Here is a 24,139-nt window from a genome sequence, read left to right as displayed (position 1 = left end):
CATGTTGGAACGTTCAACACAACTTAGAAACTGCATTGTTGATACTTACATCAGACATGGTTTCATGTTTTAAACAAATCGAATAAAGAACAAAAAGGTTCAAGTATCACGTGGCTTAAAGCAAAATGCCAGCAATAATGGAAATCCATAACAAAAAAAATTGAGTGAGTTCGCCATTTCTTAATGTTACTGTTTGTCAATTTGTCAACAGTCGACCAGAACATTTATATTTGTGCAGGTTATCAAAAATGATCAATCCAAAACCCACCAAATGTTTATAGACTTCATTTTTTGCAGCAACAACTCACAAGTGTTTTATGTCAAAGGTATAATTTTACTCTTGTTGAGTCATATTTGAAAAAAGTAACATTTTTGGTAGCATTACAAGCCTTGGTGACATCATTTTGATGAACTGAATCTGGTGAATCTCAAGAAAGATGTTCTATTAGTCACCTAGAAAAATCACTTCTTTGAATGTGTCGTTTTCTTTTAAGTCTTGATGTGGTGGGAAAATTCCAATTTCAAATGCTTTCAATCAATGGCTCATGTCTTGTGGAAGTGTAGTACATGTAGCTGTATACTATGTGGGCCATTTACTGAAAGGTAACTTTACTTAATTTTAAGCATGGTCATCATGAACATCTACATGTACTGCCAACGTTGTTACTCTGGACACCGTTTATAACTAATGGCCGATTCTGTTTCTGTGGTTTTTTATTTTCCCCGCCGTCAGCTGATCGCGGCCAAGTTTCTGTGGCTCTGCTTAAATTTTGGCTTTTGGGCATGCATGCTTACGTCCGACAAACAAGGATACGTGCTTACAGCATTAGCACAGAATTACTGTGCTAGCACTGTAAGCATCGAATGGTGATCTTAAGCACAGAATTCTGTGTCTAGCAGAGCCATCAATATTTGGCCCAGAATTTACGCACAAAGGGTTGACAAACCAAGATAGTATGAGATATCGATATCGATTCATACAATTGAAAGATATACTTTCAAATGACACGTCAGTTTCTGACAGAAATATTTCGTTGTTCAGAAATCAGTTGATTTTTAAATTTGTTCCTACTGCTCTTCGGGATATTTTTGTAAAATGTTAAAGCAGGTAGGTTTCAGCTTGGAAAAAAAATGGACTCAAAATGGCGGGTACCGACTTGAAAAGTTGGACACAAAATGACAGTTACCAGGACTAAAGTTGAACTCGAAATGGCGGGTCCCAGCCTGAAAAGTTGGACTCGAAATGGCGGGTACCAGCCTAAAAAGTTGGACTCGAAATGGCGGGTACCAGGATGAAAAGTTGGACACAAAATGGCTTTACAAATTAAGTGGTGAACACTTGGAATGCCTGCATCACTGAATACAGTGTATATTTGTGTCCAGATATTTTGTCCACTTTATAGAAGCCTCAGATTCAACAGTTTTCACATTTCATACGGTAAATTAGAAGAGCTGAAAGTTGCGGGTAAAACTGAAGAAGAGAACCAAAGTTTCATCTATATACTTAAAAAGATTTCTTATCCAAAACGTGTGTGTGCTTTTGAGGTGGGCATCTGTGATGATTTAGGCTGAGCTTGTAAAAGAATAATTCAAAAGGTTGTTGGTTGTCACAGCCCACTGGAGACGAGTAGATGTACATTATTGTGAACAAACGAATGCATGTAGGCTTTATTTCCAGGGGGAAAAAATTAAGATTTATTCATTTTCTTTCTTTTAGCATTTGCGAAAAAAATTATATTGAAGTATGAATCATTGTAAGATATGTCGACAATGTTACGATATTTCGTGAGTTTGTTTCTCTTCTGGGTGGTTTAGATGTCTGTTAAAATTCCCGTATGCAAAGCATTTTTTTTTTTTAACTACGTATAGGGAAAAAATGCCGGAGGTTTAAACAGTGATAACACTGTCCAGAACAAAGGGTTTTGACAAGGAAGGACGACTTCTTTTATTTTCCGTTGTCAATGTGTAGATGTATTCAATTTTACGAAAAAGGAATTTCTCATTTGGAAGACTTTGGAACATCAAATAAATTTCTAAATGGATGTAATTAATTCAATTTTTATTATGAATACTTTTCTTTCTTTTGCATTTTTTTTTTGTTTGATGACGCAAAGCACATTAATGTTATAAACTGTTAGTCCAATTGTCAATGGTTGATCCATCAAAAAAAAATAAAACCTGTTTTTACTGTTTTTGTAAACATTGCAAAAAATGTTTTAAGTTGTACAAAAAATGAAAAGGATGCAAAGTCAAAGGGGAAACAAATTAAACAAAAAGATTTAATTGCTAGGACTTTGATGTTTATTAATTGAGATGTATTAACCAAGTTGCCCGTTTGTTAATATTTTGTTTAAATTTAGATGATACGTGTTCATGTTTACACCCGTTTGACTTGACCTGTGACACCGTAGAAAGTAAAGAGACGTTTAAACAAACTACATCATTCGACAAGAGTGTTTAAAGTACAAACGAATTTACTGTAGGTATTGCTTATAAACAAAAGACTGTAGTTTTTGATTTAATTAATTAATGAACCAATTTATTGAATGCATCTATTAAATAAAAACTATTTTCATCATTCCAAAACCAGTGGCGTGTGTGCAATTCCTTTAATTGGTTTTGCCTCGTCTTAATTTTAATATTCTAACTTTCACCACAGGTAATTCACAATACGTAATAAAAGTATTGCATCACTGAAAATTGATATTTACTAAGTAATCAAACAATTTCCTCAGCTTTTCAATTTTTACATGTGTTTGCCCTTTTCAATATAACACAATGAGCACTATAAATAATGCACGTTTTCTGATAGTCTTTTGCTAAAAAAATAACATTTCACAATACTGTTTTGTTAAGGTTCAAACCCAAGAGTTACATGCAGTTAATTCAGAAGTCCACACCATTAACCCTAAACCATCTGAAAATCAAGTTTCTTTTTTAACTTGAAAAGAAAAATTACAAGAATCCGAGAGCCCAAGTTAAACAATTTTTTTGGACACTGTGACCAAGTTCCTTGCCTTAATCAATTTCAGTGCTGTGATACGTATCTGTGTAAAATCCTGCAAGTTGTGAAAAGGTCTGCGGTTGGGATTGGAATCATTTGCCTGGCTATCAGTCATCATGGCAAGACCTCAGTTTAATGCTCAATACTGTCTAATACTGTATATTGGCCCACTGTGTGCAGAGTCGCGCTCCTTACAGTTTCTTCCGGGTGTGGCCGATGGGCGTGTCCCTTGTTTGGGCATGTCCATTCTTTGGGCGTGGCATCACTGGGCGTGGTCTTTCAGAAGGAAATCTACAGCCTGGGCCAGGTTATCCACAAACCCATCTGGTTTGACAGTCGGATGACTCTCGTCTGATGGTCTGTGCACAGGAACAAACGTACTAAGATAGTTTTAAACAAAATTTATAATAGTGCTTTGGGATCGTGTTAGTTTTCCAAATGTGCTCTTTAAAATGATTCAGTATTATAATTGTGTTAAAATTAATTTAATGATCTCCAAAATCTCACAATAACTAAATGCCCCCTTTACACTAATCACCACACCCTCTCCTTGATGTAACTCCTTTGCACTCCTAACCATACCTGAATTTTCCCGTTCTGACTTGGACACCCTTGATGCCACAGCTCTGGGCTCCTCCTATGTCATTAACAAGGTCATCGCCAATCATAACAGCCTGAAATTAAAGGAAACGGCACAATTTCATCATACGAATCACTTACTGCAGCCACAGTTACATATCAGTATTATCAATTTTAAAACAGCCAGCCAACCCTGGCAAGCTCCGAGGTCGAGCACGTAAGGCATCGGCATTAGCAAAGCAGCAGGTCGTTTGATTGTATTCCACCTAAGCAAAGATGGGTCAAAGTGCAACACTCAATATTTAAATATCAAGATCAAGTGTCATCTGCCAAAAATTAAGGACCTCTGAATTAGGCTAGTAAAAAAAATGCACTGTACATGATTTCAGCACGTAAGTGGCTAAATGACCAAAATACAATCTGTTTTGACTAATGAACAAATGTACTGTAAACACTTTCACCAAGTACCTCTAGTTTATCTGATTGACTTACATGTTGGGGTTGAATTCCCATGTCTTTGACCGCACCAAGAAAGAATCCCTTTGCAGGTTTGCCAACAACTTCAGCCTTACAGCCCGCTGCATACTGCCAAGTTCAGGAATCAAAGACATGTTGGAAAAACCTCTTCAAAATCAAAATCTTATCGGTAACCTTGTTTCATTGAGAAATGGAGACGGGAAAGTCCTATAGAAGTAGAGTTTTGTAGCCTCATGATCTGTATCACTGAACTCAAGATCTGGGGGTTGTGGGTTCGAGCCCAGCCTAGGGATGGGAAGTGTTTGTCAGGCAAGGTACTTTGTCTCTACTTGCATCTCTCTCCCCACCAGTGCTGTACCCATGCCAGGGACATGGTGTTTGTGCCCTTGGGCAAGACACTTTACTACAAGTGCCTCTCTCCACCCAGGAGTATAAATGGGTACCTGCCAGGGTAGAGGACCGAATGTGTGCTGATATCGGCTGCCGCTTGGTCTCGCGGCCTGATGAATGGGGGAATAATTGTAAAGCGCTTTGAGATTGTTGATACGATGGAAAGTGCTATATAAGCATTACAATTTATTTTTTTATAGGTAGCCACAAACGCTGTGAACAAGTACCCATTCAATTGCTATTGTTCAGGTGTTTTTACTGCGAAGACAATACAGGTATGGGCACATCCTGATGAAAACTTGTGGTTTGCAGTCTGCCATACAAGTACATCAGTGTGCGACATGTTTCCTTGGACTTTAGGTAGAAGTAGTGTTTGTTTGTTAAGTGCACCTATCCATTATTATTACCCCTGATCATTGGGCCAATGAAGCATTCCAAAGACATTCTCAGCTCCCTGGGGAGTATACAGCTCCATGCTGCCATTTCGGTGCAAAGCAGCTAAATCAATCACAATAACCATCTCTGCCCTCACAGGTACCCATTTACTCCTGGGTGGAGAGAAGCAATGAGTGACAAAGTGCCTTGCCCAAGGGCACACGCACCATGACCCCAGGCTGGACTCGATCCCACAACCTGCAGAATTACCCGCAGACCATGAGTTCGATACTCCAGACCACGAGGCCACGGCACTTCATCAGGTCTTGTAAGTAGGCAACCGAATGTCTTGTACTGCTCCTGTGCAGTCTTTAGCCCTCTCCTTCCCCCACAGACCCCATATCCCCCCCCCCCCCCAATATTTTTACATGATATTTTTGGATGACTGAAGAAGTGAAGACTTAAGGAGCTCACCTCTAGCGCTGCCATGAAGCAACCAACATCCATCATCAAGCCATCTGTTTCCTTATAGTACCGCCTTTGAAAATCAAACACGAGATGGTTTTTAAAAAACGCTAGAAAAGAAGAGTTGTTTGAGGATATGGGGATGGGGGGGGGGGATTACCTTGTGTAGTTTCGCTTGTTCCTTTGCATAGAGCAGTAGGTAAGATTAGGACTAGGATTAGGAATTGGAATAGGATTAGGAATTGGAATAGGATTAGGAATAGGATAACAGATACAATTAGGAATAGGAAAAAGATGATGTTGGATTAAATTTTGTCAGTTTTTGAAAATCCGGATATGCAACCAACCCCTTTCCCATGGAGATCAACACTGGGTTCTCTTGGCCAATCAGCACGCGGAACGCCGCGTTCAATCTCTCGTAGGTGAAGCTGACGGCAGCATCTCCAATCACAACGCAGTCCGGGGTCAACTCCAGGTCAAACTCAGAGAAGTCTGGCACGGCATCTGGAAACAGACGGAGCTGTGATCAAGGAACTGTGGTCAAACAAGGGTCACTACCAAAACCGAAAATGGGTTTGATTTATACAAGTTTTGAGGGAATTACTTGAGTGTTCAAGGAATTTATCCCTGCTTCAAAAGCCATTCTTGCAAGGACCTTCTTGAATTATTCCAAAATCGTCTGATGCGTAGGGGTATAAATAACGTCCCATTTGAGGTACAAGAGGCTGGGATCCAATTTCCTCAACACAAGGAGGGAGCCTCTTAGTTAGACTTCCTCGAGGAGTTCTGGAGGATAACAACCAAGTACCAAGTACAGGGCTGAATCAGACCAACCTGGATGGACGAGTAGATATGGGTGTAGCTTCCTCTCTCGGACCAGCTGGCAGGCTGCTGGTGCAGGGGAGAAGACCTCGTTAAGGTTGATGTCGAAGCCAAGACGTCTGAGCTTGTCTACGAGATACTGGCGGGTACACTGTGACTCATTGGTGCAGAACCTAACCTTCAATCCTGATGACTTCAATCTAAGTACACAAATATTGGTGATTGAAAAGGGAGTATTCCATGTTCAGTTGTCATACAGAATTTCAAATGTAATTTATCATGTTTAGAGAGCTGTTTGTAGCGTAGGCCTAGTTTGTATATTTTTTTTTACAAGTTTACCAAAGAAACGACATGTTCATGATGTTTTTCACTGCTGTTTGAATAAGGACTAATTCGCCTATCAAATGAACCCCCCCCCCCCCCCCGCGATGTAATGTGAATGCGAAAGGCGCGCTGAATCGCATGGCATCTTAATCGTAAACCGCGTAAGAAAATCGTAATTTCTACCGCAAGAAACTGTTCAAAATTACAAAAAAAAGTGGCATAGGAATTGAGAGAAGTCAACTTTAGCTTGGAAAGGTCATTTTCGAATGATAGAAAATCACCCTTGACTCCATCTAATTCGATCGAAACTTGTAAAGAGGAGCTCGTAACTACACAATCGCTAGTAAATGCACAGCTGGCAGGCCGCGCGCCCTACGAGCTACGCAAAATTAAGACTGTGTCATGTGTGTAAAACTACAGTACTCAGTAGTCAGTAGTAATTTAGTAAACACACCTTTTGACTGCATCAATTGACCCAGCTATCGGAGTTCCATCGCCCTCCCCGCTGTCATATAAGACACCTGAGATATCAAGCAGCACTCCCTGCAAATTAGAGCTCCAATCATCTCCCCTACTTGTCATAATTAATTTAATTATTAACTTATGAGTTACACATCGTCGCATACACCCATACGGATCATGTTGTCTGTGTTATTTTTTTATCATAACTCTTGAGGGCGCCATATACGTTTGACTGCCCGTGGCCAGCCGGCTTCCACGCCCCCTTTTCGAAGAAGTGATTGTTTAGAAAATTTCCCAATCTGCCACGATTATATACGATTTCATTTTCAAGCAGTGAAATATCGCACTGTCAATCAATGAAAAATCCAGACAAGTATAAGAGTTGGTTTATATTATTATTATATTTTAAAAAATGAACAGAGTCGATGGAAAGGTTTCCTCACGGATGAAATTTTGTTTTGCTACCTAATAAACCGATCATTTAGCACAGAATAATCAACTACTAGCAGTGAAAAAGATTTGGCATCGTTTAACCCTAGCGGAATAAACAGATCTGGTTAACCGTCCGACTGTTGGCGGGTTTTTTCCCCAAAGCGAGTGAGATCCGGTTTGAGTTGCCTATTGGTGAGTTTAACATCTGGAAAACATAAACCACAATAATGTACATGTACATGTACATTACATTCGTTTCCTTGGTTGGTTAAAGGTGCAAATTCGGCCATCAAAGTTTGTCGGATGTAGGCCTAACGATGTGCTTTAGAAATACCCATACGCCTACCACACATTCTAGTGTTTCACTGTTCCATTTTCCCTTTAAATGTCGTTAGAATTTTTTTTTATCGGCTTAGAAAAACAATCGGGAACCAGTCAATTCCGTTTCCTGATAATCCTTGGCCTTGCAAACACTCTTTAATCTCAAACCTGCATTATCATTGGCATTTTCCTTGAAGTAAATAACAGGCCTTCAATCATACAGAACTACGTCAAGATACTGAATCGCGGCCATGACCGTCACTGATTCGCTGCAAGTTTGTAAAAGCCTGACATTAGTCAACGCATTAGCCAATAAAAAACAACTGCATCGTTATAGCTCCGCCCATCATGAATATTCAAATCTATATTGCTACCAGCACAACATTTACACCAGTCATTGCATGCATTGATGGTGTCATAGAGTGAGTGCATGGTTACACAACAACTTGTTAACAAAAACTAGGGTTTATCGCTCGGCAAGAATGAACTGTTTTTGTGGATTATTGTCCGACCAAGGATCATTTGGACAATACCAACCCGCTTCAATGAATGTGCTGGTAGGCTGGAGTACGTAAAATCCGATTCAGTCCGGGCGATTAACTTCAAATCTTACTGATCAACTTCTGGTTGAGCGGTGAAAACGACTGCACTGTGCACCGGTGCATAGCGTCATAAAGACGGCATCTGACGGTGACAGCGGCCGGTAGGTTGGCCAGCTACCGTGGACTTTGTCTTGGCAGAGGATTTGGTGATTTTTGGAGCTCAAGTGAGGTGTTGATTGCCGTGTGAACCATGCCGACTGGAGTGGCATCAAGTTCGGTTAAGCATTCCGGCAAGATGTGTCGAGTCTTCTGCCGTTTACTTCTTGCAGTTTGTAAGTTTAAAAAAAAATTGATAAATTATTTAGAGGGCAAAGTTGAAGGGGCTAACGCTTATTGTTAATGTTATACACAAGATTTTTTTTCTTCTTACGTGGGAACCCTTGATTCCCTCCCTCGTCTAAAGCCCACTCCCCCCCCCCCCCCCCCGTGAAAAACCTCCCCGCTGTTCAGATGAAGTAACAATACGGGGTTGAGAATACGAAAAGAAAGTGGGTCACCTGTGATTGCGTAAACACGTGTTATTCTCTCACAATAAAAAGCATCCGTTACAAATAAGCACGTTATCTAAAGACCCGGAAATTAGTGGATGTGGGCTTTGCTCGAGTCGCACAATACAAGGAAATATTTTGAAAAGAAAGCTTTTCATGATAATGGGATGTGATGTAGGCCTACGTGGGGTCTACTATTGTCCTGAAAGTCAAACATGTTGCGTCATTAAAAATAAACGGAATGCTAATAAGGGTATCTTATCAACTTTTAAGTGTAAGTGTCTTCGAGGGCAATGAACTGTGATTCGGATTTACAATTGAAGAAGTCCTGTCGAAATTTATCCAAATATTTGTTTTCTCAACTTGATTTCAGTATCAAATGCTTATGAATGCAATGACGGGATTCAACACTTACTTAAAGATGTTTTACTGCTCCTTAAGATTTTACTGAAAATTCCACATTAACGGCAGATAACCTCTGCAATGTCTCTTACATCGTGGTACATATTAAAATAAATTTGGATATTCCAACAAACACCACCTTTTGTTGTCGTATGCCGTCACTCACACACTGTGCACATGGATTAATTGCGGATAAGTTAGGGAGGTCGTTTCCTCATTGGGAGGCAGTGGTTACTGTTATCTTACACGTAATATGCTGGAAACGGATGCTGCCTCTGGTCTGTTCATGAGGTCAGGGTTCGGTGAAAAACTATGTCAACATGGGGAAAAACAAAAACAGGAAAGCTGTTTTAATCATTACTGTGACCCGAGTTTGGTTGTAAAAAAAAAATCGGGGTCGGGATGCATTGCATGTATACGGAGCCATTTTTGTGTGGTATTGATTTAAGTATTCACTAATTATCATTGAAGGCAACTACCTCGGTAATACTAGGTCTTTATAGACTTGACCGGGGCTTGCAGTCCGTTCACTATCATATCCATCGATCCTCTGTTATGTCCTGCATTTGAACGTTGATGTATTTCGCAGTATTATAGGTTTTGGTAGACCCAATGAAGATTTTTTCTTCTGTCACGCCATTAAAGGGAATATACATCATTTGCTTTTGCTGTAATTTTCAGAAATGGATGGAATTGGGGGGTTGGAAATATAAAGCAAATATAGTTACACTGACTTTTTGGAGGTTTTGGGTTCGAAAATGCTATAAAACCAAGAAAAACGATCATTTTCCTGTAGTCTGGTTCCCTGACTCCATATAAGAAGAAACAGAGCAGTTTACATACATTGGGGAATTGTAAGGTCACGGATCCAGTCTAGCTGGCTCGTACCCGTTCATAGGTTTGTAATCGATTGCAAACAAGTGCAATGGTCAATTGGGGCCAGTATTTGAAAAAAAAGCCAGTTGTTTCCAACGCTGATCGGCCGATCAGCGTTGGAAATTGATACAAAAATACCACTTTTCTTGAAAATGACAGTATACCAGGTGCCATAATTTTACAGGATGCTTTAGACTGTCATTTACCAACATCCTATTAAGGTATTTCGCAAAAACTTGGTAGTTTTATTTTTCGATGTTTGCAAATGTTGTATATTCCCTTTAACAAGTACAAACACTTCCTATACATTATGTTAGCTTTTGAATTTTTTTTTGTACAAGCGTGCAATCAGTTGTTTCATTGCTTTGATTTGCCAACATTGAATTAACAATTTCACAAGGTTTAAATGCGTAAACCATAACAGTTTCTCTTATAAAGAAACAGTATACACCCTTAGGCCTTACTACTCTAATTTCAACCACCTGGTCTACGTTAGACATATTGAACGATGTCATTACAACTATACACCCCATAGTGTGTACCATAACACCTTAAGATTCATTCTTTCCATTTTTGGAAATTTCCCTCGGGGTATTTTGATTCCAGAGTGCTCATTTAAAGTTTCCCTCTGAGTTACAGGATTCCCCGATGTGTAAAATTGTGAAGAAATAAAACAGAAGTTTCTCGATGGAATTTGTCCCCCCAAAATGACAATCCAGTCAGACACACCATTAACGACAGGTTTTTAAACAAACCAGTAAATGTCAAAATAATATAATTTTCAGATTCTGAAGTTCAGATCACCAACTAAACGTGCCAAAATGTATGTATATATTTTAAATATGGAACATGTAGTTGATGTAATAATCATACACTAATTACATCTCTAATTTGGAACGTGTAGTTAGAGTCAAAATTATTATCTACACGTTTCAAAATAAAGGTTTTCTAATTTGGAAAATGTATAGTTGGTGTAAAAATCATCAAGTAGGCCTACACGCTCTATATTGATGAAGTTTTTTATTTTAAACGCGTAGTTGATGTCACAATTATCAAGTACACGCTCTTAAATAAAAATAATAACAATTCGGAACGTGTAATTTGAGTTTTATCTTTAAAAACCTCTAAAAATCATCACCCTATCTTTTCAAAAAAACTCAACCACACAATTTGCATTCTAATACCACAGTGCAAGGTACAATGTAGGCTAGACCTTTGCGCACAAACAGAAACTAAAACTGCGACAGTATCAAACTGTTTCCCGAAATTGGGACTTCCGATTTCTTGAATTGAAGCTGATAACCCCATAGTGTGAGGCTCTCTGCCGAGAGCTGGGCCGAGAGCTCGGCAGATAGAGAGCCCCTCGAATAGGGTCTGTGGGTCCCGGAAAAAAGACTGCCGCAGGTACACAACTGCTGAGGAGCATGTCATGAAAAAATAACTAAATCTAGGCGATAATATTGTTTTCATTTAAACAAAAGAGATTTGTGCCCACATTGTGTTCACAGAGGATGAGAAACTAGTTTAACCATGGGATTATGAGATGATTCCACCATGCTTGAACCATGCTTGAATTGAGCGCACACTCAGCTGTTGGGCAAAGACGGGTTGTTTTCTAATGCTTCTTAAACCATACAGCAGGGACGGAGTTGCAACTCACAGATATTTACTGACCAAAAAGGAAGAAAAAAAGTTCAACTGTGTGTTACTTATTGTGGCTGGTTCTCAACAGCCTTTTGCTTACATTTTATAACGTTGCTAAGCACTATTTTAGTTATACGCTAATGGTAGTTTGTTTTTTGCTGATGTGTGTGATGGGGTATCGTATTTACAATCAGCACAGCTGAATAATGTATCTTTGCCATGCAATCTCATTCTCTTTTCTTGACACATTTGTCTTATAAGTTTAGCGCATGACTGTACTTTTATATGTGGAGTTGCTGGTATCTACAGTAGTTAAGAAGGCATTCGGTATTGGAAGTATTTATACCTTTTAGGGATGTTTGAGAGCTGGAATCATGAAGTTTAGTTGACATGATTCCCCCATGCCGAGAGTTGAAACCAGAGTTACAAGTTCAAACCATACCAAGGTCTCGTTTAATTCACCACTTTTTATTACACACAACCATCGTTAATAAGCAAGGAGTAGACACGATTCAGCAGGTGTGACCCGAATCAGATTTGGCCAGTGTGTCTGGTTTGTTGAGTTCGTTCGCGTTGATTTCGTATTCTACAAAAGTGAAAACCCTCTTTGGGTGTTTCTATGTTTGATCTTGAAGCATGATTGTCCGTTCATGCAAATGCTTTCACTGCTTATTATCTAATTCTTAATTTTGATATAAATCATAGTGCACTCACAAACATTCAGATACAAACTGTATTTGGCTTGAAAGGAAGTCGAACATTCGTTGTGTCTCCTATTATCTAATGCTTTCGTACTACAGACATAAAAAAACTGGCCAAAAGCAAGAGGATATAATAATTCGACCCCACCATTCTCGATCTATGTTCAGAAAGATTTTGCAAATGCTATTTGTCGCTCTTTTTATCTCGTTGTTCCACTCATCTGTTTTTCATCTGCATTTTGCCGTCGATTTATCACGTGTTTGTCAGTGGCGCACCCAAGTGGAGCCCCCCCCCCTTTTTTTTAGTCCCACGATTTGACATGGGGCCTATTTTCGAGTAGTATAGGGGTGTAAATGGCGCCAGCAACGTCCCCCAAAAAAGTAATTATTTTTCTGCGGCCACAAATTTTGGGCAACATTTTTGGAAAAAAAAAAAAAACTTCTAAAAAACATTTAAAAAAATATTGTGAGCCCCTGTCCCAAGCCAAATCCTGGATGCGCCACTGATGTTTGTCTGTCTGTCTGTCTGTCTGTCTGAGTCTCGGACTGTTTGTTGGGCCGGTCCTGTATACGATGGACTTGTCTGACTTTCTTGTCTGAATCTCTTTAAAAAAATTCAGTGACCTGGCGTACTTGCCTTGACTCAAACTTGGGGAAGCCTTCTGCATTTCTCCCCCACGTAACGGTGGCAAGAATACCTTGTTTTGCCACCTGCCTTGTTTCTGTTTGGAGAAAGTTATTTAGACTCTGGGTGACGGGAGTAACCTTAGAGTCGAAAACTTCCAAGAATGCCTTACAACTTGGGGTAGGAGTAAACAAAAGTAGCGTCAAGCACGCAACGATGCTTGGGTTGCAATTTGAACCAGTCAATCAGAGCAAAAATACTTTAAGCTTGGGTATTTCCATTATTTCAAACTGCCTTTTTCCCCTCATATAATTTGCCCAACTGGACAACACACATGATATACATACCGTTTATTGAGCAGAATAAGTTCAATTCGTAAAGTCCATGTGTACAGTCATCAGCTCTGGGTGGGGGTCGCCGGTGTCGATACCGCTATCGAGTGTCGGTAATCGATACTCTGATCACCAGGCGGCCGGCTGCTGTCAGCCGAATAACGAGCCGTTATGTTGTGTCAACATTGGATCAGTATCGAAACACGACCGGCTATACGTTGGTGTCCGTCTGTCAGCGCCATAACTGAAGGCGTAGGAATTTATATGCGCCGGAGGGAATTCAGTTGCGTCGTTATTTTTACGAGCTTATGTTCCACAGAATTATTTTAGGTGTCAATTCGTTTATGACGGCTCGTTGGTTTATTCGACAAATGATGCCGTTACACCTGATGATCAAGGGCAAGTAGAAGCTGATATAAGCAAAGAGATCCGACAATAACATATCCTACAACAGTTAGGTCGGCAAACATTTTCCATTTTCCTTGTATGTACATATGGAAAAAGTTTAAATTAAGTTCAATTACAATTACGTTAATATGTCATTCGTATAACTTGTACTCCGTTGGCTCTATATTTATATAGTAGTCATGGGCGTCGCCAGGATTTTTTTCTAGAGGGGGCAGCCCATTTCCCCCCCCCCCCCAAAAGTCCTATATTTCCCAGCATTTTCCCGATTGATAATTTTTTTTTCGCGGGTAGGCAGGGACATTTGCCCCCCCCAACCCATTAAGTTAACAATAATGATTTCGCGCATCTTTTTCTCTTTTTTCCCCTTTCCCCCCACTTTTTTGGGGGCTTATCCGGGGGGGGGGGGGCAATCGCCCCCTTGCCCCCAGCCCCCTCGCGACGCCCATGATAGCAGTTGAAAACTACGCAATACTGCACATTATGACATTAGGAAAATGAAAATTTTGATGCCGATTACTTTTACACTGAGAGACTAGACGTCGATTTTAGCTTCAAATTGCCACATGAACCTTATTTCGCAATACCCTCGGCGAAGATTCCTTTCACTGTTGATGCATACAAATATATTTTGTACATCTATAACTCTAGGCCAACAATCGTCTTTAAATTGTCCTTTAGTTGAGATCTTTTTTTTCAATGCTTTAAACCCCAAGGCTATTTTGACACAGCTTTTGTTTGCTAACTTTCATTGCGATAAAGTCTCACCCGCAAAAGTCTGAAGTGTTTTTTGATAATGAACTCTTCAGACGTCTTGAGAGTATCAGGGCAGACGGTGTTTACAATGGTCTGGAAAATCCTGACAAAACAATCGAGTACTCTCAGGAAAACTACTCGTTGGTATCAGGTGGGATTAACCCCTTGAAGTACCATGGGAACCAACATGTGGTATCCATGGCGACGGCAGAGACTGGCGCGCAACGTTGTCATCAGCTAAACAGAAGGCAATTTGTTGTCATGATGGAATTTGGAATCGGGTGCATTAGACCCTTATCACTTTTGTATTAACTTTTGAAATATGCATATTAGTCTTAGGTGTGTTTTTTTTAAAGGAAAGTCAAGGGAATTGCGTGAAATGTTTTAGGCTAAGTGAAAGATTATTGCTCGGTAGTTTTCAACCGAAAAAACAAAGAAGCAATAGTTGAAAATAAGGCAGATTTAGGAGGTGGTTGGGGTGGATAACCCCCTCTTTCCGTTGGACAAACAAATCCCGTCTGTTTTTCCCCCAAACAACCTTAAATCTCAGTTCATTGGGAATGTTGACTTCTAAACCGCAGTCACAACTTTTAAACTTCCTTGCTCCCTTCACTAGAAGAAAAAAACATGGAGTTTATGTCCTGTCTGTTCTCCATGCCGATTAGTTTTGGTGTTCTGAGAAAAAAACATGAACCCTCCACTTGGGAGAATGCAATCAGAATTAACTCTCTTTTGAGGAGAGTTACAGATAATGCCCCAACAATTCATCATCCTTTGCGCTCACTGACGGAAGGAGAGTACCAGGGACGACGTATGGTAATCCTTTGACACTTTTTTTTTTCTGAATAAAAGATTTCATCTTATCTGCCCTTTAGCGAATCGTCCATTCAGAAAAATCTGTCAAGTGGAAACGGGACCAGTTGCAATGATATGAGGAGCTACCAGTTAGACTCAGTGGGGGCATAGGTCCATGTTAACCGGTACCGTCCCTGACTCACGTTGCACTGTGCGGTTGTTCGTTATTGTTGGTTAAAATTTTGGATGTAATTAGTTTCATGTTCAGACTGAGGAGTTGTACATACCAAACCTTATCTTAGGATGAAGCATTTTGTAGGCCTTGGTCTTCTGATATATCGTAAGTACAGATATTAAGAGTGAGTTGATTAAGGGTTAATTCTAACGGGACAGAGCAGGATATTTTGCTTTAATTCCTGCACCACAAGACTCAAATTGAGAATCTGTGTGAAAACGATGACCAATTTTACTTGATCACCGTTTGTCTTAACACACGGTGGATCTTCTAAGATCTTTTTTTCCGTGGCTAAATAATGTGTGACAATCAGTCAGAAAACGGCAGATGAACTACTACATATTGGGCAAGAGCAACATCTTTACGTAGGCTACTTGATCCTAGCCTCATTTATACACAACACTTTCATGACACTGCAGTCTTTTAAACGTGTGTTCATACAATTGAGAAAACGAAGTGAGGGCGGGTGTTCCCCCAAGATCCGGGGGGGGGGGGGCAAAGGGGCAACTCCCCCCCCCCCCCGGCGGATTTTTTGGAAAGAAACTTTTGTCAGTAAGTATTTCCATAAATGGTTAGAGAGTTTTGACATCAGCCCCCCCCCAAAGAAAAACAGCTCCAAAACTATTACAATGCGCCGTGAAAATCGGCATAGATTTTCCTGTATGCACAATAATGGTCAATTTTGAAGAGCGCCCCATTTGGAAGATAGGTACCCCCCCCCCCCACACACACACTTTTTGATTTTACGGAGGCCAAGTGTCCGGAGAAAAAAACACATGTCTACATTTCGGCGCGAATGTGCGGTTCCCCTCTCCCCCCCCCCCCCCCCCCCCCCACATCAAAAGCTGGATACGCTACTGGTGGTACAGTATAACAAATTCTTTTAAAATACAGAACCGTAAAAACTGCCATATTATGAGGGTATAGTTGAGCTTTCTGCCCCCCCCCCAATTTAGTACAAGGTGATGGTGGTACTGTCTTCACAAGAATAAACCCACATTTTCCTCAAATATAATTAGCCGGAAACAAAACGAACTAAAATGTTACATAAGATGACTCAGCATATAGTCATACCATGGCATGACTTTGCTGGTATGTCTGGTATAGTACCAGACTATACCCAGCACGATTTGTGACAGGGGGTACCCCCATGTCCCTATACACACCCTAGACTATTGCTACCTAGCAACCCCCTCCCCATATCTCAATAGGACCTAGATTCCTTTCAACTTGTCAGCCTTCAGCTTTTAGTGAGCCAGTGTGTTCACAGGGTTTCGTGAGATATCCTTTGTTAATAATGTACATGACTAATCGTGTTGATATATTTTTTTTCTAGCAGGGGTAGAATTCTGAGAACACATTTGAAAATGTAATAGTTATAACTGTTATGTTTTTCCGACTCAACCATTTCGTGTTCTCACAGGAATATTTCGACGCCCTATCAGCAATTGTTGCGATAAGCTGTAATAATACTGTCCCGACCTCTTGTGCAGCGTTTTTCGTTCACACACAAAAATACAAAAGTTATACAAAAGATTTGTTTTCGTTCTATTCTTTTGATACAGATTTATGCTTTCTACATGGAGCAGCAGGGGAGACGAACCAGACCAATCTTCACGTGGCATCATTCAGCATGCGCGGTGCTTCGGGTCAGGTCAGCTTCTTTGAGGATGGTCCTGGCCAAGACGTCACCATCCACGTTGCCCTGATAGGGCTGGAGCCGGGAACCTATACCTGGGCAGTCCATGAGAAGCCGATGATCTACGGGCAGCAGCCAGTTTGCGGTGACGCCCTCATCGGTGGAGTCTATACACACGGAGGGGATCTGAGTGCCGTGGAGAACACCACCAGAGTGTCTGAAAGTGGGAGTTGGAATGCCAGTTACTCGAACGCAGTGATAAGCCTTAAAGGGCCGCAAAGCATCACGGGTAGGACTCTGGTACTGCAGGAGTCATCGTCCCAAGAGAAGTATTGCGCCATGATAGCCAACTCTCGCGAGATGATCACGGCGGTGGCGAGATTTGACGCGCCTTTCGCCGGCACGGTGACCTTCCGCCAGGAGAGAGACAACCCGGAAGCAGAGACCGCCATTTTGGTAGAATTGTATGACGTCACTGATCCCTTGACCTCGATGACGTATGCTTGGCGGGTCAGCAGCAACAGCGGCTACAACCACGATATGGACCTGGCGACTCGGTGTACGGAGACAAGCTCTGATGTGTACAACCCCATAGGAATTGACGCAATGGCTTGTGGGATCGACGATCCATCCCGTTGTCCAATTGGACACCTTACCGGTAAATTCGCTGACGTCACTGTGGAACCCCTCCCCTCAGTCGTGACGCGTTATTTTATCGACACCAACTTGCCGTTATCCGGTGAAAATTCGGTGATGGGTAAATCACTCGTGTTCAGCGACGCTGCGGGTGATTCTGTGGCTTGCTCTCCAGTCTTAGAATTAAAACCCAAATCGGTGGAAGCTCTGTTCAGCGTCAGGAACGTATCTGGGACCATCAGGTTTAGTCAGAGGTCGCCTTATGACGCCAGCAAGATCACAGTGGCCCTGGAGAACCTACGAGGATTGGGGACGGGTATTCACCTCCAGGAACTTCCACCGCCTCCTCGCACCTACGCCAGCGACTGGCCAGCTGGACCAGACAACGTAGCCGGCCATCATAACCCGTACGGCATCGGGCCTGCACCGCCTCCGGGCACCGGTACCCATGACCAGTACGAGGTAGGAGATTTGAGCGGGAAATTCGGCCTCATGACGGGATTCAACCACTTCAACGACACCTATTTGGATTGGAATCTACCTCTGTTTGGAAGAAATAGCATCATTGGCCGATCGTTGGTGATTCATAACATTGATGGTGAACGGTGGCTGTACGCCGCCATCGGCTACCCGACCAAGAGAAAGATTGTCAAGGCTGTCTTCAAGGCGCCCTCTGTTGGTAAGATCGTGATGAGTCAGGCCATCGACGATCCCTATGCTGACACCAGTATTTTCGTCGAGATGGCCTACGCAGACGGTTCGGACACCACTACGGGCCACGACTGGCACATCCATACACAATCCGTGGCTGATGATTACATCTCTACTAACGGTCGCTGCAGCAGTTGCGCCGGCCACTTTAACCCCTTCGGCGCTGATCTCGGTCCAAATTACACCGAGTGCTCGCCTGAATTCCCCCAGCGGTGCGAACTGGGAGATCTGTCCAAGAAACACGGCCAGCTTACCGTCACGAACCAGATGAACCTCGGCGCGGGCAAATTCTTCTTCATGGAGACCGGGTTGCCGCTTAGCGGTGTCCACTCTATCGCCGGCAGGTCCATCGTCATCCACGCTGCCGATGGAGGAAGTCCGAGGATTTCCTGCGCCAATCTCCTGGAGGTACCACCGACGGAAACCACCGCCGACCTGTGGTCCGAAGGACCCGTGTCTGGGGACATATCCTTCCAGCAAGAGTCCGTCTTCGACCCTGTCCAGGTACACGTCAACGTGGAAGGCCTAAGCAGCCTCGCAGGTGGATGGCACGTCCACCTGCTGCCAATAGACGAGGACGTAGACTCGGCACCGTGCGGCCCCGCGTCGGTCCAGGGACACTACAACCCCTTCGGCGTGGTCGGCTCGCCCGCCTACGGCACGCAAGACATGTACGAAATGGGCGACCTGAGCGGCAAATTCGGGGGGTTTTCTGACTCGCCTGACGCCTGGAATCACGTCTACTACGACACCAACCTGGCCCTGGAAGGGCCACGGAGCATTATCGGACGATCCCTGGTGGTCCACAAGAGCGCTGACGGGTCACGTTGGGTTTGCGCGACATTACATCGTAAAACACACCAAGACGACTTCATCATGAAAGCCAAGGCTGTCATAACCACCTCCGATTACACTGGCTATGCTGTACTGGTAAGTCAAACATGTGCAATACGTATTGTAAATTCGGCTGAGTCTCAGCAACTCAGTTTGGGGATGCTGGCCACTTGTGGGCGCTATAGGTAATAGAAATAGTCTGTCAACCAGCTTTTCCTTGTATTTTTAATTGCAGAGTCAAACACGCTATCACACAGGGGCCTTGGGAGACGCGACCGTAGATTTCGGTTTGCAGTCAAACGTCGCTGAGGTTAGTGGAAGTCAGTTCTTTCCTGGCTTCGTAAACGTAGTGTTTATAAATGTATTACTTAGGCCTAAGCGGCTGCCTTTTGATCACATTAAGTCCAGTGTCTCGAAAGGTCAAGACTATGCCTGACATAGGCCTTAATTTCCAAACTCGTCTGGAATCCAAAGTTAAATTTATCACTTTACAAATTACCGTACGGTTGATAGCAACCATAACCGTCGAAACGGTAATCGGCGAAATCGTTTTAGGGATATAGGCCTAAATTTGACAAAAATACAGTTACACTATCACAAATGTATAAGGACTCAGTGACCGACAGTAAGTTCGCAATTAAATGAAGTGAACATTAAGTGTCTGCAAAATGGTCCTTTCCAACTTTAGGAAATTAATGAATTATATTTGGTTTTGTTTTGTCATACTAAACACGTTTGTCGTGACAGGAGGACACCTTTTACTGGAACTTACACCCAGGGCAAGTAGATGACGATACCTGCTTAGACTCGTCATCAATCTTCAACCCTTACGAAGTGTCCATGGTTGCGGTGAGTTAAAAATCAATGGCAATAGGTTATTTTTTTGTACAGTTGAGGACGCTGTTACAATGCTACTTCGAGGTATAAACAAACGTGAATCAAGGCGCTTGATGTGGATTTTCATTTGACCACTATTCCAAAATTGCATATTTTTTTTAACAATCTGTATATATTGTTTTTACGTTCAAGTAAAGATACTGAATGGCTTAAATAAGCGCAATCTTTCTACTGTTTGCAGAAATTATTTGAATTGGAGATGTTTTGATCAGCAGATGACCCTTTTAAATACAATTGTACACATGCCGTTTCTGGTTTTGATTTTAAATAAGAATTTCTAATCTAGTACTTTGGAGCAAGCATATTGACAAATGCATGTTTGCCGGTTCTATACTTTTTTCGGTTTTTCGTTTCGATAAAATTCCTTAAAACGTTCTCTTTAAAACGTTCTCTTGAAATCGTTCTCTTTAAAATGTTCTCTTTAAAACGCTCTCTTTAAAACGCTCTCTTCAAAACTCTCTCTTTAAAACGTTCTCTTTAAAACGTTCTCTTTAATACTTTCTCTTTAAAGCGTTCTCTTTAAAACGTCCTCTTTTAAATGAAATTGACATTTCGCAGGAATATGGCAGTCAGTGCGATACGAAATCACAGCTCCGTTGTGCGGTGGGGGATCTGACGGGCAAGCACGGCAACATGAGTAGTGCCGTCAAACGCGCCGTCTACACCGATGTCAACCTGCCACTCACCGGTCAAGACTCAGGTACATCAGATTTTACGAAGAATTTTCCTTTGAGAAGGTGCTCTTAATGATTTCATATTTATTATCTATTTATTATTATATATTGTATTTAATTAATTTATTAAAAATAATACTGTACACGATTATAAATATGAATTTCATTTCTATATTCACTAAACAAGATATTCTGTTTGCTGAAATAGCATCATTGAAAAAATAATCTTGAAAAACTGAAAGCGACAGAAGTCGTCTATTATTTAATATGTGAAAATTCTTTCTTTTTTTGTATGTTAGTTTTGGGCCTTTCCCTTCATTTGATATCAACAAACACTGGTCAGTTTGCCTGCGGTACCGTGGAGCCAGATCCAAGCACGGGAAGAGCCGAATACCTGTCATATCCGAGCACCACAATATTCGATCCGTAAGTACATCGATATGTTCTTTACACATGTTGTACGTCCAGACCACTGTCAGAGTATCGATACTTGTATTCCGAGATCGATAGTTTGGTCCTCTTTTGCCATCCTTGTGCGGCCATGACCTGTAAGGTCAAGTGTTGCTCTGATCTTATTCAATCATCAGTGAAGTCTAGACACTACAGACGAAGACAAGTCTTGTGAATGGAAATAAGGACACAATCTTTTCTCTTAAATTCGAAATTTCCCCCTTAAATTTAATCAAACCCGTTTAACCATGACGATCAAATTCTTCATTTTTCAAACTTCTTTCAACACAGATATAAATTCAGGCAGGCCATGCACGATCATATGACGAATGCCGAAATGTGGCAAATAGTTGCGACGCAAGAGCCACAGAATAACCCAATGAATGACTGCGCAGTGCTAAAGTTCTACTTTATTGGTAAGTTAGAACGCCCGGATTTGGTAGTAAGCCCCACCCACCTGTGGTTTATGTAAAATTGTCACAGTGCTTGTGACTGAGTTTGAGAAAGCTGATGTGGTCACCTGACCACAATTCCTGATCTGATTGGTCAATGCGTACTGTTTGATTGACAGTTAGGAAGGACGAAGTCAACAAGAAATTTGAGGGTACCTTGACATAACGAAATCAACAAGTTATAGTTCAAAATCGTCCGCTCATAATTGAGGTAAAAACTTTTGAAGGCGAAATTGTTTCACTTTAATGTTTAGGTACTGGCTTGGATGATATGGATCGGGAGTTCAAGCAGAAAGCGAACTCCGACGAGCTTGGGGAATACTCGCCTACGTCCCAATGCAAAGGTGGGTTAATTTAATTTGACACAAATCTGAGTAACCCCCAAAGTCCAGTCCTTATAACATAATCTACCAAAAGACAAAATTTGCATAAACTGTTAGAAAGCACTGCATTACTTACGGGCCTGATATTTTCGTTTGAAAAACGGCATGACATCTTGCATTATAAATTCACCCATCCCCGTCTGTGTTAAACTCCCCCATTTTTTTTCTGACATATCTGTTTCTTTATCTTCGTCACCAACTTGCTGTGTTTTTTCAGGTATTATAAAAGCACGTGCATGAATTTCCTCTGTATGCCAGAAGTGTTTATCGACATGTACATTTCATTTGATTTAAAGTTATTTAACCTGTATATCAACAATTCTCCACTTTACCAGATGTCAGCGGAGGCTCGAGCCGAACGACAACCGTTGGGTCTTTCGTGTTCTCAGTACTACTCGCCCCCTTCTTGGTCCTTCGGCTGCTAAACTAGCGTCAACATCGATGTCTTTCAAATTCCCACCAAGAATATTGTGCTATCTCGATGTATAAGCAGCATAAAGGCAGAGTTCAAATCGTGTCACTTTCCAGTAAAATGACATGTTAGGTCCCAAGTAACAGGAATTAACAATGATTAATTTTAATAGCTTGTCACTTACTTGAGGTTGAATGATTTCTAATTGACTCGTGATGACTTAAGAATGACTTCCGATGACTTGAGCATGACTTGCGGGGAATGTATTACAATACATGTAGGCCTATTTAGAATTGGAACCATCTGTTTTTCAACAACACAGCAGAAACAACATTTTTTTGTGATAAACTAAAGAAAACAAACGTTCACTTTTGATTCGTTTGTGACCTTCAGAGACCTTTTGATTATGTGCGAAGTCTTTCCACAGCTCTTTTTTTAACTACAGTTTTAAAGCCTTGACCATAGCACTTTTGTGTGTGAGTTCGTACCTATCACCCGAGCACTTGTGACACCTAAACATTTTCTTTCATCTCTTATTGGGCGGATTTCGTTCACTCGGGTCAACACATTTGTGCATGACAAGTGACCTACCCACAATACTTTGCAAAGTCTGCATCTCCTTGACAAGTTTTTAGTAGGGATTAGCGGTCACCAGTGTCATTGGATGGAGCATGGGTACCAGCGAACACTGTGTGTATATTTTTGTTATTCAATGAATTTCTCGGCTTAGCAAGCAGAAGAAAAAAAATGCCACCCGCCTGTTGAGAAAGAGATTTGGGTTTTGATCACAGAGGATTTGACTGCAGGTACCAACATCCATTTACAAACAAACGAGTTTAACAATTTGCAAAAGATATTTCTTCCTGACGACCAGCTAAAGGAAGCGCGCCCTCACCTAATTTGAATTATTTGTAAATAAACTTTCCCACAAACAAATGGACTCTCGCGACGTCAACGCAGCTTGTCCAATTACGTGATATACAAATGGACGCGGAACGCGCAAAATCCGAGACAAAGAAAACTTAACGTTCAAAATTCTATAGAGTTGTCTAAGGGGCGTGGCTAACTCGCAAACGGTGAGCGTTGAGCCATTAACTTTTTCATCTTCGTTTGTTAGACCAGCTCTGATTTTTGTTCAACTTTTTTTCTCCCCTATTTTGTTTTCGACGTTTTGTAACTACTAACACATCGTTTATTAATATTACGTTTATTCGGTTCAACATTAGGCACATTAAAGAAGACAACCTTAATGTTTACAGTTTATATTTCTTAAATAAGGACGGTGTATATGTTTTTGAAATATATATAATATATTTGAAATAAATGGTTGGACATTTTTTTTCTATCACTTATTTATCACTTATTTGTTTTCGTTCGAGTACTTTTATTTTATGGGCTGTTTGTGTGCGTGGTCGTTCCCAGGTACCAGGCCAGCTCCACCCCACAGTGAACCAATCCGACACCCATCCCATCCCACCCCATCCCACCCCCGATCCGCAAAATGTGTTCGCGCAGCAGAAAATACGAGAAAGATGCCAA

The 24,139-nt window shown here is 41.4% G+C and overlaps 2 protein-coding genes across 3 annotated transcripts; one reads left to right on the top strand and one right to left on the bottom strand.

The window, feature by feature from the left end:
* Window positions 1-2,262: 2,262 nt before the first annotated feature.
* LOC119721020 (phospholysine phosphohistidine inorganic pyrophosphate phosphatase-like) lies at window positions 2,263-7,092 on the bottom strand. Its single transcript, XM_038190885.1, has 7 exons — window positions 6,891-7,092; window positions 6,125-6,312; window positions 5,638-5,794; window positions 5,300-5,363; window positions 4,076-4,168; window positions 3,587-3,678; window positions 2,263-3,363 (listed from the first exon to the last, which is right to left on the bottom strand). Exons 1-7 carry the CDS (start codon window positions 7,058-7,060, stop codon window positions 3,267-3,269), a joined length of 861 nt encoding a protein of 286 aa, XP_038046813.1. The 5' UTR covers window positions 7,061-7,092; the 3' UTR covers window positions 2,263-3,266.
* A 957-nt stretch (window positions 7,093-8,049) lies between these two features.
* Window positions 8,050-23,963, top strand: LOC119721017. 2 transcript variants are annotated; one of them, XM_038190881.1, is made up of 9 exons: window positions 8,050-8,525; window positions 17,078-19,428; window positions 19,568-19,642; window positions 20,080-20,181; window positions 20,788-20,929; window positions 21,203-21,329; window positions 21,645-21,769; window positions 22,060-22,149; window positions 22,524-23,963. In XM_038190881.1, the coding sequence occupies exons 1-9, from the start codon at window positions 8,444-8,446 to the stop codon at window positions 22,616-22,618; spliced, it is 3,189 nt and encodes a 1,062-aa protein (XP_038046809.1). In that variant the 5' UTR covers window positions 8,050-8,443; the 3' UTR covers window positions 22,619-23,963. The 2 variants fall into 2 exon arrangements, with proteins under 2 accessions (XP_038046809.1, XP_038046810.1); XM_038190882.1 differs by lacking the exon at window positions 8,050-8,525 and adding an exon at window positions 15,423-15,617.
* Window positions 23,964-24,139: the final 176 nt, after the last annotated feature.

The sequence above is a fragment of the Patiria miniata genome, unplaced genomic scaffold (genome assembly GCF_015706575.1).
Source record: "Patiria miniata isolate m_02_andy unplaced genomic scaffold, ASM1570657v1 HiC_scaffold_9, whole genome shotgun sequence".
Classification (NCBI taxonomy): domain Eukaryota; kingdom Metazoa; phylum Echinodermata; class Asteroidea; order Valvatida; family Asterinidae; genus Patiria; species Patiria miniata.
Note: the sequence above shows the minus strand (reverse complement) of the source record. Positions and strands in the feature narration are given on the sequence as shown.

Bases quoted from the DNA above. Each gene is read 5' to 3' on its own strand.
- LOC119721020 (XM_038190885.1), bottom strand. From the start codon at position 7,060: ATGCGACGATGTGTAACTCATAAGTTAATAATTAAATTAATTATGACA. The intron at 6,313-6,890 runs GTGTGTTTACTA...TTGTGTACTTAG, and splicing joins TCAATTGATGCAGTCAAAAG to ATTGAAGTCATCAGGATTGA. The intron at 3,364-3,586 runs GTATGGTTAGGA...TCCTGTGCACAG, and splicing joins GTCAGAACGGGAAAATTCAG to ACCATCAGACGAGAGTCATC.
- LOC119721017 (XM_038190881.1), top strand. From the start codon at position 8,444: ATGCCGACTGGAGTGGCATCAAGTTCGGTTAAGCATTCCGGCAAGATG. The intron at 21,770-22,059 runs GTAAGTTAGAAC...TTTAATGTTTAG, and splicing joins GCTAAAGTTCTACTTTATTG to GTACTGGCTTGGATGATATG. The intron at 22,150-22,523 runs GTGGGTTAATTT...CCACTTTACCAG, and splicing joins GCCTACGTCCCAATGCAAAG to ATGTCAGCGGAGGCTCGAGC.